Genomic DNA, 13,665 nt, shown 5'->3' on the forward strand with positions numbered 1-13,665 from the left:
TGAATGATAACCGTTAAACACCCATCATTATAAGCATTATTTAAATACAGATACGTGACTAACAAAAATGAACTGAGACATTAATCACGCCGGCTGATGAGTGGTGCCGATCAATCAAAAGCTGTAATTGTGTTAATCATAACAATAGTGCTGTGATCAATCATAATTAATTGTGAGCTGAAAACACTTAGAGTTAAAGCAAATTTGTCCTAGGAATCACAGTTTATTTTACTCTATATGTCGTAGACTTTTTTTTTCTCTTTTGCCCAGAACAGAAAAAATAGAAGGCGTTAATACCAGACAACCACATGAGGAATGTAAAATCTTTGCTTTTTCATTGCTTCACAGTTTAATAAATTTGGACAGTTCCCCTCAAGGTTGGTGGAATGACAGGTCAGCTAAGATCATCTTGATAATGTCTTTAAATTCCTGGTCAACAATGAAAACGGTTCTGCAGTCCATAGCGATCTATCTGATGATTTCATTGGTTACTTAGCCGTCGCTATGCTGACAGTCTCATAATCACTGAAATATTCACACACAATACTAATTATTAGTTGTCATATTATCTGCATTGTGTCACAGATTATATCTTTCCATTTTCATTTTATTTGACTTTATTTGTTGCGACTAATTTGAAAAACCACAATATGCAAAGAAGTATTTGTTAAACTTTAAAAATTGCCAAAGCCGTCTTGAACGCCTGATGAAAATTCGATTCTTGAAAAGGACGACTCTGAGATCAAACATGGCATTTTGTAAACAATGTTCCCTATTCATAATGAAAAGTCTCATCGGCTCTGTCTGACTCCTGCAGCCTAATGGATTTATGGAACATCTCAATCTCTCTTGAATAATTTACAAGTGGGGAATATACTCAAGGGTTCATAATTTTGCACAATGGCCAATTTCAAATTTATGATCTGTGCAAGATGTCTCTGAAGCTCTTGTGTAGATGATTATTGTAGCATGATATTGCATAATAGACATACAAGAGTAACATTTTTGTGTTCTTATACTCTTGAACATCCTTGTCTCTTCACCTTTGATCATTTAGATTTGTGCATAAGGACTGATTGTAATTTGTCTTTCTCTGTCAGGGTGGAGGTCAAAGGATTTCATCTGTCACCAACAATTTGAGGCTCAACAACAGACCTTGACAAGAGAGACAGTGCTTATGCTGACCATAATGGCACCTGTACGTGTGGCTAAACTGCAAGCTCGGCTCTTTTTGCTATTTCTTTGTTTGGCATTACATGCTGGTATGATTCAGTTTGCTGCAGCCACGATACAGGGATACATCGGAGACACGGACATGATATGCCCATCTGTATGCAGGTGCGATGAAGACTTCATCTACTGTAATGACCGTGGCCTGAGCTCCATCCCATCACTGCCTCCTTCAGCATCCGTTCTCTACCTACAGAACAATCACATAAACAACCCGGGGTTGCCCACTTCATTGGAGCACCATCTTGCTGTCCGTGTGGTTTACCTTTATGATAATGAACTTGATGAATTCCCTGTGCATCTTCCACCATCCGTCCGTGAACTACATTTACAGGACAACAACATACGCACTATTCCCCGTAGTGCACTGGCTAGGATGCCCTTGCTAGAAAAGCTTCATCTGGATGATAATTCTATTTCCACTGTTAGCATTGAGGACCAGGCCTTTGCTGACAATCCACGATTACGCCTACTTTTCCTTTCACGCAATCACCTGTCTAGTATCCCCTCAGGACTGCCTGCCTCTCTGGAAGAACTCCGTTTGGATGACAACCGAATTTCCACAATCCCAACACATGCATTCCGAGGCCTCTCCTCTCTTAGATGTCTTGTTCTGGATGGTAATCTTTTGGCAAATCAACGCATTGCAGATGACACATTCTCCCGCCTTTCTAACTTGACCGAATTGTCCCTAGTCCGTAACTCTCTCCTGACACCACCTGTAAATCTGCCTAGTGCCCACCTCCAACGCCTGTCCCTCCAGGACAATGCCCTGACTCATATGCCACGTGGTTCCTTGGATGGTATGCACAGGTTACAGAGGCTAGACTTGTCAGGAAACAACTTGACCACCCTCCCTAGGGGATTATTCAAAGACCTGGAAAACCTCGGTCAGTTGCTGGTGAGGGGAAATCCTTGGCACTGCGGCTGTAATCTGCGCTGGCTCTATGACTGGTTGCATGCCCGTGGGAACGCCATCACTGTGAGGGGTCTGACCTGCCATGGCCCCGATAGGGTACGAGACATGGCTTTGACAGATCTCAGCAGTGAGATGGAAGAATGTGAAGTGGTGAAGACAGCGGGCGCGAGAGACAGAACGGGAGGAGGTGTGGTCGATAGCTCTACCACTCAAACACCTCCACAGGGCTCTCTTTTCACCTTACGTTCAAAACGGCCCGGGCTGGGGCTTCCTGACTCTGGATTAGACTACACACTTAGCAGCAGTGGTGTGGGAAAGAGCCTGGCCCTCAACGTGAAGCCCCTCTCTCACAACAGCATTCGTGTTACCTGGAGTGTGGCCCAGCCCAGCTCCTCCTTCAGGTTGAGCTGGCTCCGACTGGGCACTGGGAACGCCATGGGATCTATCACAGAGACTCTTGTCCGGGGGGACCGTCGAGAGTACTTACTCACCTCCTTGCAACCCAGCTCTAGCTACATCATCTGCATGGTGCCCCTCCCGGCTAGTACAGAAAGCAAAGGCGCAATTTCTGGAGATGGAGATTCTGACGAAGCTCTGGTGTGTGCAAAAGCTGAAACATCAGACCTCAGTCCATTGGAGGAAGATGAGGATGAAAATTCACATCAGCTGACCACACTGCCTCTGGCAGGGATTATTGGTGGGGCTACTGCCATCGTATCTTTAGCTCTTATTTTTGGCATCTTCTGTTGGTATGGGCATAGGACTGGCCATTTTTGTCCCCGTGATCACTACACTCGCAGCAGCTCTCGAAAAAGCAAAACCTACGATGATTACATTGAGTCAGGCACCAAGAAGGACAACACCATCTTGGAAATCCGTGGTCCAGGGTTCCAGATGACACCGATGGCGGCTTGCCAGCCAATGCAGCCCAAACCCTTACGAGAGGATTACATCATTCATACCATATTCCCCTCCAATGGCACTGGCCTGTACAAAGGTGCCAACCATATTTCTAATGCAGGACATGGCACCAACCGTGGTTATAGAGAAGGAGGAATCCCAGATATAGACTACTGTTACACATGATGTACTGTACCAGATCCTGTTCACACTGCTATTGATAAACTGTAGAGATGCACAATTTCCCTTCGCATGGACACTTCTGGAGCACCCCTCTGTGCCTTCTTTTTCTGGTTTCCCATTCCAAATTAACTGCCGTTCACTGCACTGACAGTACTGTATGTGATTACGTGAAACTGAACTCGGCAGCCAGTGCCCCAGGTGTAAATGCACAGCTGACTGTTTCTTCACCATCTTAGTAATGGCCTGTGTATGTTTTCTTTTATGCTTTTTCCCCTTTGACTTGTAAGCAAAGAATGTATCCACTGTGGAAAGGTCAAACTTACCATGGTGCCGGTAGAGTTCCTTTTTCCACACACGGGAACCACGGTAACTAATTCAAAATGGATTTGGAAATAATACTCTGACATTTTCAGTACTCTTTCCTGCTCACTGTTCATACATAGTATGTAATATCATCAACTCAGTGTTCCAAATGCCTCAACTATATTGATGTGCCCGACCAACTACCCAAGGAAAGGGCTTTGTAAAGCTGTGAATTGTTTTCTTTCAAACAACCCAATAACCACATGTCTTAAAGTAGGCTTGTTATTACCTTATTCGATGTTTGGGAGGGAGAAGATCCGATCATGGCTGGTGGACCTCAGTTATGCCTCTTGATTTCTTTCACCTGAGGCCAGTCGTGTGTTACAACCAATGAAATGCATCACAAGCTTGTAGATAATTTACTTACAGTACATATGGACTGGGCTGTTTGAAAAATACTTTGCTATTTTTATCAGTGATTTGTTTAAAAATGAAATCCTGCACAGGACTTCATCTTCTGTGTTTATTTATTTTGTTTGTTACGTGATGTTTTTTTCTCCTGCTAAAATAGTTTGTTTTTTCATTTTCATTATTTTCACCCTCTTGTTTTCTAGTACTGATGAAACTCAGCTTTGGACAAAGGATTTGTTTTGTCTTAACCACAAAGTTTAAAAGTACCCTGATTGCTGTTTTAAGGTTCACACTTTCTGGAATGATTTTTTTTAATATAAATTTTTATTATGTGTAATTTTAAAAAAAAATAGACCCCACCCAAAGACTAGCATGTCAGTCCAACGAGACAGAAGAGAACAAACTCCACGTAACATCTGTCTTCATTTGCTAACATTTGATTCTAAAATGTTTCCTCTATTATCTGAAAGTGATGACGCCGTTAAAAGAGAATCAAGACTGGACGATTTACCAACACGGAACCTCCTGCCTGAGGCAGACGCTTGCTAATGAACCTTTAAATGAGGGCAAGAACTGTGAGAGAGACTGAGGAGACTCAAACCGCTACACTGTTGACCTGCACTGTGGAGTAGCAGCCAAGTTTTGGTCAGGTGGATGGACTAGGTGACTCATCAACGAGATGAGTTGACTGATGTTTGTTTTAGCAACGATTCAAGGCCTCCACTCATTCCACCTCTTTTATTACTGAGCAGCACTAAAAATGTAAATGTATTAGCACTTAGCAGGGAACGGGGATAAATGTAATGACAGGCGGAGGGTAAAGAAACATCTCCAGGCACTGACAAAGATGCAGAATTGATGGCTCTGGCACAGTGGAGTTCACCCATGCATAAATCTGTTTGTCATATTTAGCTTCTCCCCTTGGGTTTAATGTTGTCCATCAGTTGTTTATCACTGTGTTGCTTCCAAAGGGGAAACCTATTGTGCTTCCTTGACTGTTCTGTCCGCTAAAATATTACAATGGTTTCAGACAAAATATCAGTGGAATGTACATTTTACCATGCACCCGAAAATCACTATAGCTTAAATTAATAGCATTTTACTGGTCTGGACAATTTTGTTTTGAGGAATGTTGATATAGTGTAATTGCTGTTTTACAGTGGGTCAATCCAACACACATATTTCCTCATCATTTGTATAAATAAAACCATGGCCACAGCCACATGAATATTTTTTCTGGTGAAATTATGGAAAGTACTAGTGCCATATCTTTGCGTAAAAAAAAAAAAGTGAACCTGAGATATATGTGGATATTGCTTTATAATTTCATCTTCAGAGGGGATCAATAAAATGTTTTATAATCTTGTTATTATGGTAACTTGTCATTTCACATCATGCTTGTGGAGAATTTTTTTATAATTCAAAGAGGTGTTGAGAGATGATAAAATTCTTTCCCATGAAACTGCCTTTGGAGGAAAAGTTAGACCCACATATTGTTTTCGTTTGACAGAGATCCTGAGCGGCACTGGGATAAAGCAGGGCAAACTGCAGCCTGAGGCCAGAAGCTTGAAACTAGCTCAGACGAGGCTTGGAAGTCAACAGGCTGCTGCCCTCAGTGACTGCATGTTAACATCCAGCCAAGATCTCCACAGAGCTGAAAAATGCCTCACAAGATTAGCAAATTCATTAAAATGCTTAGAAAAATCAAGTAATCACCGGTAATATCGGCTGAGTTTAAGGTGGATTCTCATTTGATGCAGCCAACTGCAAAGGTGTCTGCTATTTTTTTTACTTTATTTGTTTTCAATTCAAATGAATATGAATCAGTTAATGAACACTTGAATCCCACTGGCCTCCAAGAATTACTGACAGTAACGTTTTGTAGCATCTCACTGCCCACTGACTCAAACCATTGAATCTACACTGGACACTGAAGGTTGTGTAATTACCATGCTGATGCTGAAGCACCCAAGACTACATTTTTATATCACCACACAAATGTGACGATTTGAAATGCTGATGTTAACAATTTAATGTATCATTTTCTAGAACTTAAAGCACTTGAAATGCTTAAATCCACTGCAAAAGTTAAAATCTGTTAAAGATGTTCTCAACATATTTTTTTACCCATTTGTTTTGAGGTATCAGAGGAACATGTATTTTCAATGGTGTTCTAGCTTAGCATGTGTTTCCAGCGCATATATATATATATATATATATATATATATATATATATATATATATATATATATATATATATATATATATATATATATATATATATATATATATATATATATATATATATATATATATATATATATATATATATATATAGTGGTGGGATGTCAAATGTCACAGTACAGCCAAACACTGAAGATAATGTGAGTTTGCAACTATTAAAATAAAAATAAGTTAGATTATCCAACAGTGTTAAATTTATTTATTGACTTTCTCAAATTTTCTACACCTCAAATTTCAAAAAAGTTTGGGTGCTGTGTTCAGTGTAAATAAAAATGGAATTCAGTGATTTTCAAACCTCATAAACCCATATTTGTTCTCAACAGAACACAAGTCATATGTTGTAACTGAGACATTTTTTCCATTTCATAGAAAATATGATCTCATTTTGAATTTGATGAGAGAGTTTTGCAGGTAAAAGAAAAGGGAGTGCTACACTGCCATCAAACTTTAAATGAGGTAGACCTTTAAGCCTCATCCTCCATCCATCCATCCATCCATCCTTCCATCCATCCATCCATTTCAAAAAATGTACAAATCTTTAGATCTGCCTCTTCAAATTTTCCTGTATTAGTATACACTGAACCTGTTATGAAATTGGTAATATTCACATTAATTCTCTGCTATTAAAAATGGCAGCGATAAATTACCATAGTTAGTTACTGTATATTACTGCAAGCTGTAGACTTGAAGCAACGTCTTACTTGAACCTTAAAGTTTGAAATGCTTTGTCAGACTCCGTGCACTCACAGCTCTACAGCCGTGTCAGAGGAAGCCTCACATCTGTGACTTAGAATAGGGGAATGACTGATGAGAAAGTCAGGCTCCTTTTCAGTACAATTTTACTTTCTTGATGTCACACATTTGTAAAATGTACTGTTTTTTTCTGTCAATACCAATGGAAATGTGGAGGATACCGAGAGGATGCAACTTCAACTACATATCCAATTGTTATTTCATATAAAACATTCACACTGTAATGTTATAACATTACTGAAACTTTTTCCCAAAAATATATTCAGAAAGGATATACGATCTGATAAAAATTACAAAACCTAGTTTACAGCGACTGGCTAACATTTGTTAATATTTGTGACCATATGAAATGCTAAAAAAGACACACATTTATTGTGGAACAACACTGTCTCAGAGGAGAAAGACCCCCTCAAATGGTCAGCAAAGGAATATATGAGTGCCGGCCATACATATGTTTCTGATGGACTTGGACAAGGTACTCACCCTGTCAAGCACCTTTTATGCTCATAGAGATGAAAGAGTATCCATTGTCACAGCCAGCTGGATCACAACTCAGATAAGCAGGGCTTCAAGGTTAAAACCTGTTCTTGCCTAGAAGCTGGACAATTTAATACCACCCTCTGTAAATCACATCACGCTGTGAAAAGAAGGAGAAGGGGATGAATTATGAGAAATAAGGTTTTGGAAATGAGGCCAAAGTGGTTATATTACCGAGAAAGGGATCACGGAGATGTTGGCAGTAGGAGTTGCTGTGGGGTCTCACAGCAGATGGGCTTGATTGGTTTCAAACACAGATGGTGTAATAATGTTTTTCCAGGATTTCTACAGTTATAGATTTGAAGTATAAGCTGTCAGTTTCATGATCTTGGATAAAATGTATTTAGTGCTGTTTGGAATATAGAGGGCCTCGTCTGGCGCCTTGAGATCCTGAGCAGCAGAATAAACTCTCTATTAATTGTTCCCCTTTTAGAAATCATTATAGAGCGGTCCTGGCGCTCAACGATGAAGCTGCAACTCAATGCTTCTTATGAGGTTAAGGCCTTTTCTTTCTCTTGTTAGTCACAAAATCTAATGAAGGGACTTTGAGTTCTGCAAAATAAATACAGAATTCAACATAAAATCTAATAAATAGTGTCTGTATCTTGAGTGCTGATCAGGCGATGGCACAGGAAAGTCTGAAGTGTCACCGTCTTTGACTCCCATGTCACTTTTGATTCCAACCATGCCCAGAAACACAGCTGCAGATTGGGAGCTAGACATAATCCCCATTCCTGAGAGATGCTTGTTAGTTGCACCTCACAGTGCGTCTGTGGCCTGAAGTGCAACTTGATGCTGTCTATTGTGCAACAGTTCTTTACACTGTTTGTTCTTGGACCTGCCTTTCCTTCAGCTGGGCTCTAATTGCTACACTGCAAAAAAGAGATGCAAATACGAGAAAAATAAACGCTAAATTTGTGGACAGTTTTGCCCCACAGTATAATTACAAAGGAAATATATCAGTTCAACCTAGAAATGAGTAGAATAATATTAAAAAACAAGTGAATTGTTTTCAAAACATGAAAATGAATCCGACAATCTGATTTAGAAAAGTAAATGAAAGCGATCCAAGTGTCGTAGTGTATATTTTTCTTTTTTAATCAGTAAGTTTCCTTGAGGTAATAGATTTAATGTTCATTTTTCAGTATTCCACACTTTCAGTCATTTATAATGACATCATTATCTGCATAAACATTATATAAACCTCTTCATGCTATTATAATGTCTTGAAAGATCTCACATGCATTCTGTTTTGTGTAGGTGAATATGCACTGTTTTATTATCATTATTTGCTGCTATTTATCCTGCATCCTCCTTTTTTATTTTAATGTGATAAAGAAATAGTGGAGAGGTGTGAGAATCTTTCGCCAACAGAGGGTTAGAGTATTACCTAGGAAAAATATGTTGCAACACAAATCTACTGTAGCTCTCTGACATCTGTACGAAGTGTGCTATTTATTCTGAAGAGGTAGTAATCACTGTGATGTGACTCAAATTACTGAGGTGGTGCTCCAAACTGGAATAAAATTACATTTTGTAAACCAATTTAGCCAAGCTGTTTTACAATTAGATCAAGGGGGTATCGCTGATGTGTTTGTTCTGGATGGGCTGGGATCGCAGATGCATTCTACTGGAGTCAGTTAATAATACTAATAGCATTGAGGAAGAATTCATGTGCATGCCAGCTGGGTTTGTGCATATTCTTTGTCAACAGGTGGTGGTGATGGTGTCTGTCTGGTCAGGGGTAAGACGCACCGAGAGCAAAAATAACCAATGTTCCTGGAATCAGTGTCTTGGAAAACATACCATCACCCCCATGTGGTTTTCATAAATACTGTTTTTCTTCTAATTAAAAAACAAAAACAGTCATAGTCATCCATAATGAACAGAGATTTATTGTCTATTCCTGTGTGACATTATTTACTTGGGTGTTTTTGCTTCTGGATGATCACGCACTCCCTGTGATGCGGAGGAGAATAAATATTTTGTACAAAGGATTTTTTTGTTGCTATGTGATTATAGGAGACATGTGGGAACTGATGATTTTCTAACTTATACCAGGGTTACTTGAAATTCAGGACAGTGATTAGCAGTGAAAAAAGGATTCAACATGGGGCCTATTTAAAAAAAAAAAAAAAAAACCTCTTCATGACTCTTTATTAGCTTTGTTTAACAACCTTCCTCTAAAACCGGTTTGTATTCTTGTGTTCTTTAAAGTCGGTCCTCCTCTAGCTCCGTCACGTTGGGATGTTCTCTGTTTCCCTCGCTGAATGACTGATAATCAATGACGATACATTTATTCGAATAATGGCCAAATTAATCTACTTAATGATCACTGTCAACGTGGTCACCATTAAGCCCAATTATGCCTGACACCAGCATGTTAGCATCATCATTGTCAACATGGTTGTGTTATTCTTTAGCTCTATAGAAACACCATCATAGATTCTCAGCCTTGGAAAATGATGACTAATTAATGTATTTAAATGCACAGTAATATATTTTATGCCTCGTTGATTTCAACCTCTCCTCTCTGCTGCCGTTTGATGCTGAAACAACAAATGACCTCACCACGCACTTGTTGTAAATGTAAGTACTCTACTTTCTCATTGTATTCATAAAGATTATGAACCACAATTCATGCCAGATTGTCTCATTTATGCACAAAAATCAGATTTAAAAAAATAAACTAATTTAACAATAGAAGGATAGGCTAATGGGAAATGTTTGCTGTGAAGCAGCAAAGACAGGAATAGTCTTACAAAGAGAAGCTGTTTTACGTGGCTTTTAAGGGTTCGTGGAGGAAATGACATCTGTCTGCATAGAAAGCGATGCTGCTGGACATCTAGGAGCGGACGCCACTTTCTGCATTTAAGTCCAGGTTCTTTACCATTTGTTTGAATTAGCTAATTTATTATGACTCTGGGCTGCTGGCCAACTTTTAAAACTATCCTGCTCAGCGCAAGCCAAATCTGATCCGTCTCATCTGCCATCATTTGTCTTTGAACAGTTTTATCTTCGGTGGATGAACTGTTACCAGGCCATGAGTCAGAGAGGTTGTTGTGACAAATTCACAGTGACTGCTCATTTCAACATCAAGAGTTATTTCCTCTCCACAACAGATCCGGTGTTTAATCACTTGACTCTTGAGCGGCGTGCTGATATTGACTACAAAGTCATTCTGATCAAAGGTAGGTAGTACCTACACCACACATTAATTGTTCATCTCCCTACGCGCTAAACAACTCAGTTCTAATTCTCATCCTTCTTTTGACACATGAAGGAGTGAATGATGTTTCAGAGACGCATTATATCACCTAATGAACCAGAATTATATCGCTACACATGCCTTTGGTGTCTTTGACTGCAATTTGACATTGAAAGATCAAACGTGATTTAAGTGCGGTTGAACAGGCCATTAGGTCACAGATGGCTCACTAACTCAGCCCACAGTTAACAGATCAGAGTCAGCAGCTCAAGTCAGCCAGCGTACAAGCCATAGATCAATACGTTTTATCACTAGTCTTCATCTTCACTCATGAGAAACAATTGGTGAGCAATCTGCTAAACCGGGCTCTGTTAGTCAGCCGTGTGTCAGAGGCAGAAATAGATGGCATCTGACTACGAATGCTGGTTGCAGGTTAGATCCGGTTTTATCATGCTTACAGGAGGGAGTCAGCGCACAAACAACAGCTTCTTGTGAGAATTGTTTGCCATCTGTCTCAGTGAAAAGTAGGGATAACTCAACAAAGAATTTGGAGGCAAATGAGTTTGAATGGAAACAGTAAACAAGCAGATATGAATTAATTTTGTGATTCTATTGATATAAAAGTCAGTCTTTGGAAGCAGTGATCGGCGTCTGTTCTAGCGTATTTCTGAGATAAAAGACTCAAGTTCAGCACTCAGCTGCTAGATACAGATATAAAGTGTGATTCATCTGGCCCAATTAACGCTATCGAAGCAGCAAATAGAAATCCAGAGTTCTTTTTGGCGAACTCCGACGCATCCTGTGTGATTCACAGGCATAATTAGCACAGTGTGAAATCAACCAATAGTATCAACTCTGGATCAGTTCCTCTCATATATTTTTCTGAGACCAATAGGTTTATCAAACAGTGCATAAAGGAAGTAGCCAAATGGTGTTTTTCACAAAAACTAATTATAGGTGACCAAGATGGTGTTGTTCCTGCACCTGTTTTTATATTTCATTTCTAACCATGTTAGCCATGGCGTCACGATCGGCAGTGTTTGAACAGACATTCATGTTATTCAGAGGATTATTAACATTTTTAGGGTTCACTGACTTTTCATCCAGTTCCATCATGTGGTTCTTATTCATTGGTTTGAATAAAGCATCTCACATTTTTTAATTATGGTGAGAAAAATCTTCAATAATCCCCTGATTTTACAAATAATACCATTATCAGGTCAAATTTTACATTATTTTTGAATTCTTTCAGTGTGATGATATCAAGAGCATCTCATGTTTATTGCTAATTAGCTTCCATTAGTATACTATCATGATAAGCTAAAACAGTGAAGAAGAAGTGAGGATTAATGCTATCTTGACATAGTCGTGTTGACATGTCATTGTGAGGATGTTAGCACGCTGCTAACGTAGCTCAAAGCCGCACTGATGCAAAGCCCCCCGCTGCCAACATGGCTGCTCCCAGTCTCATTATAGATCTGCTGATGATACCCAAACAGCATCAACTGTTTTTATGCCCTGTTCTGTTTGCAATCCATCACATTCTGGGCGGAGCCCACGACGTGACACCTTCCTCAAGGTTTTTAATATTTCTTGGTCCATCATGAGATCTTCAAGTGAGCTTTATCGTGTACTCACTGAGGATCTCACGTTGGGGAGTGTCAATTTAATTTACTGTCTCATAAACCGGAGCCCTCTGAGATTTTAATGGTGATTGCAGGCCATCCAGAGAACCAATAACAGCTGAGTGCAGGGATGGGGAGGGTATCTTCATCCTCGACACAGCTGCACTCCCTCTCAGCCGGAGCACTTGATCCTTGCCTGCATGCTGTCTGTCTTCATGACGGAAGCTCCTCTGTAATCACCTGGCACTGCTTCGGCTGATCAGGGCTGCTATTGTCGAGCGGCTTGAGTTGATTTCACACAAAGAATCAGACAGCAACAGAAGGATTTTTTTTTTTTTAACCTTCAAAACCTGGCATTTTCATTTACTGTCTGCCATTTGAAAAGGTTCGGATAATTTGATGCTGGATCAGTCTGGTCATTACGGGTTTTGGATTGGAGGAAAGCCACGCCGGGGCTTCTTCTTAATTAGCTGAAGATGTATGTGGATATGTTTTCAGTATTAAACGGCAGGAGGAACCGATGGGCCTAATAAGTCTGATGGAGTGGGTGTGGGGTGGGGGGATCCTGTGTGGAATATAACACATTTTAGATGATTAATAGAAAGTTTGGAGAATTATCTGCTGGGAAATGCTCAGAGCGACATACGGTAAACAGCAGGCGAATGAAGAAAAAAGACTGTTTACTACTTCCTGTCACCTGACGTGTATCTGTGTGTGAAAGGATCTGTAGCATTCAGATACAAACACTTATAATAAACCATTCATAGAATTTTTAATTGCAGTTTTATCGTGTTATTAAATGCAACCCTCTCGATTGTTACACCCAATTAAATCCAAGGGAAGTCTGTACACCAATAAGCTGTTTATACACAAACTGAGAGTGTCGTATTTCCTTCGTAGGGCAGTGATGATTTGTGTTTTATCTCCAGATATCCCCACCGCACTCTGTGACCAGGATGGTCTAAGTGCTCCAGACCTCTCAGTCCTTTATTGGATTACAGTCTCCAAAATTAAATCGAGACATGTGTAAGGGTCGGGGGGCCAGAAGGAAGTCAAACGGGGCTGAGGTAATGTCACTGTGTTTCTGAACTTTATTGGGGGCGACACAGACAGAGCAACCCCTCCCTCTAAACAAGCACACACACACACACACACACACACACACACACACACACACACACACACACACACACACACACACACACACACACACACACACACACACACACACAAACGTGTATGCATTTCCCCATATTGATTATTTAGGAAAAAGGGTTGAGGTCAGCAGGCATATGTCTGAATTTCTTTCTCTCTGTCTCTCACACTTCATTTATCTCTGTCTGATTCAATAC

General features: G+C 40.0%; 1 protein-coding gene across 1 annotated transcript; it reads left to right on the plus strand.

Annotated features, from left to right (window-relative positions):
* The first annotated feature begins 1,177 nt into the window (after positions 1–1,177).
* flrt1a (fibronectin leucine rich transmembrane protein 1a) lies at positions 1,178–3,235 on the plus strand. The gene has a single exon (XM_068331890.1). It carries the CDS (start codon positions 1,178–1,180, stop codon positions 3,233–3,235), a length of 2,058 nt encoding a protein of 685 aa, XP_068187991.1.
* The last annotated feature ends 10,430 nt before the right edge of the window (positions 3,236–13,665 follow it).

The sequence above is a fragment of the Antennarius striatus genome, chromosome 13 (genome assembly GCF_040054535.1).
Source record: "Antennarius striatus isolate MH-2024 chromosome 13, ASM4005453v1, whole genome shotgun sequence".
In the NCBI taxonomy this organism is placed as follows: Eukaryota; Metazoa; Chordata; class Actinopteri; order Lophiiformes; family Antennariidae; genus Antennarius; species Antennarius striatus.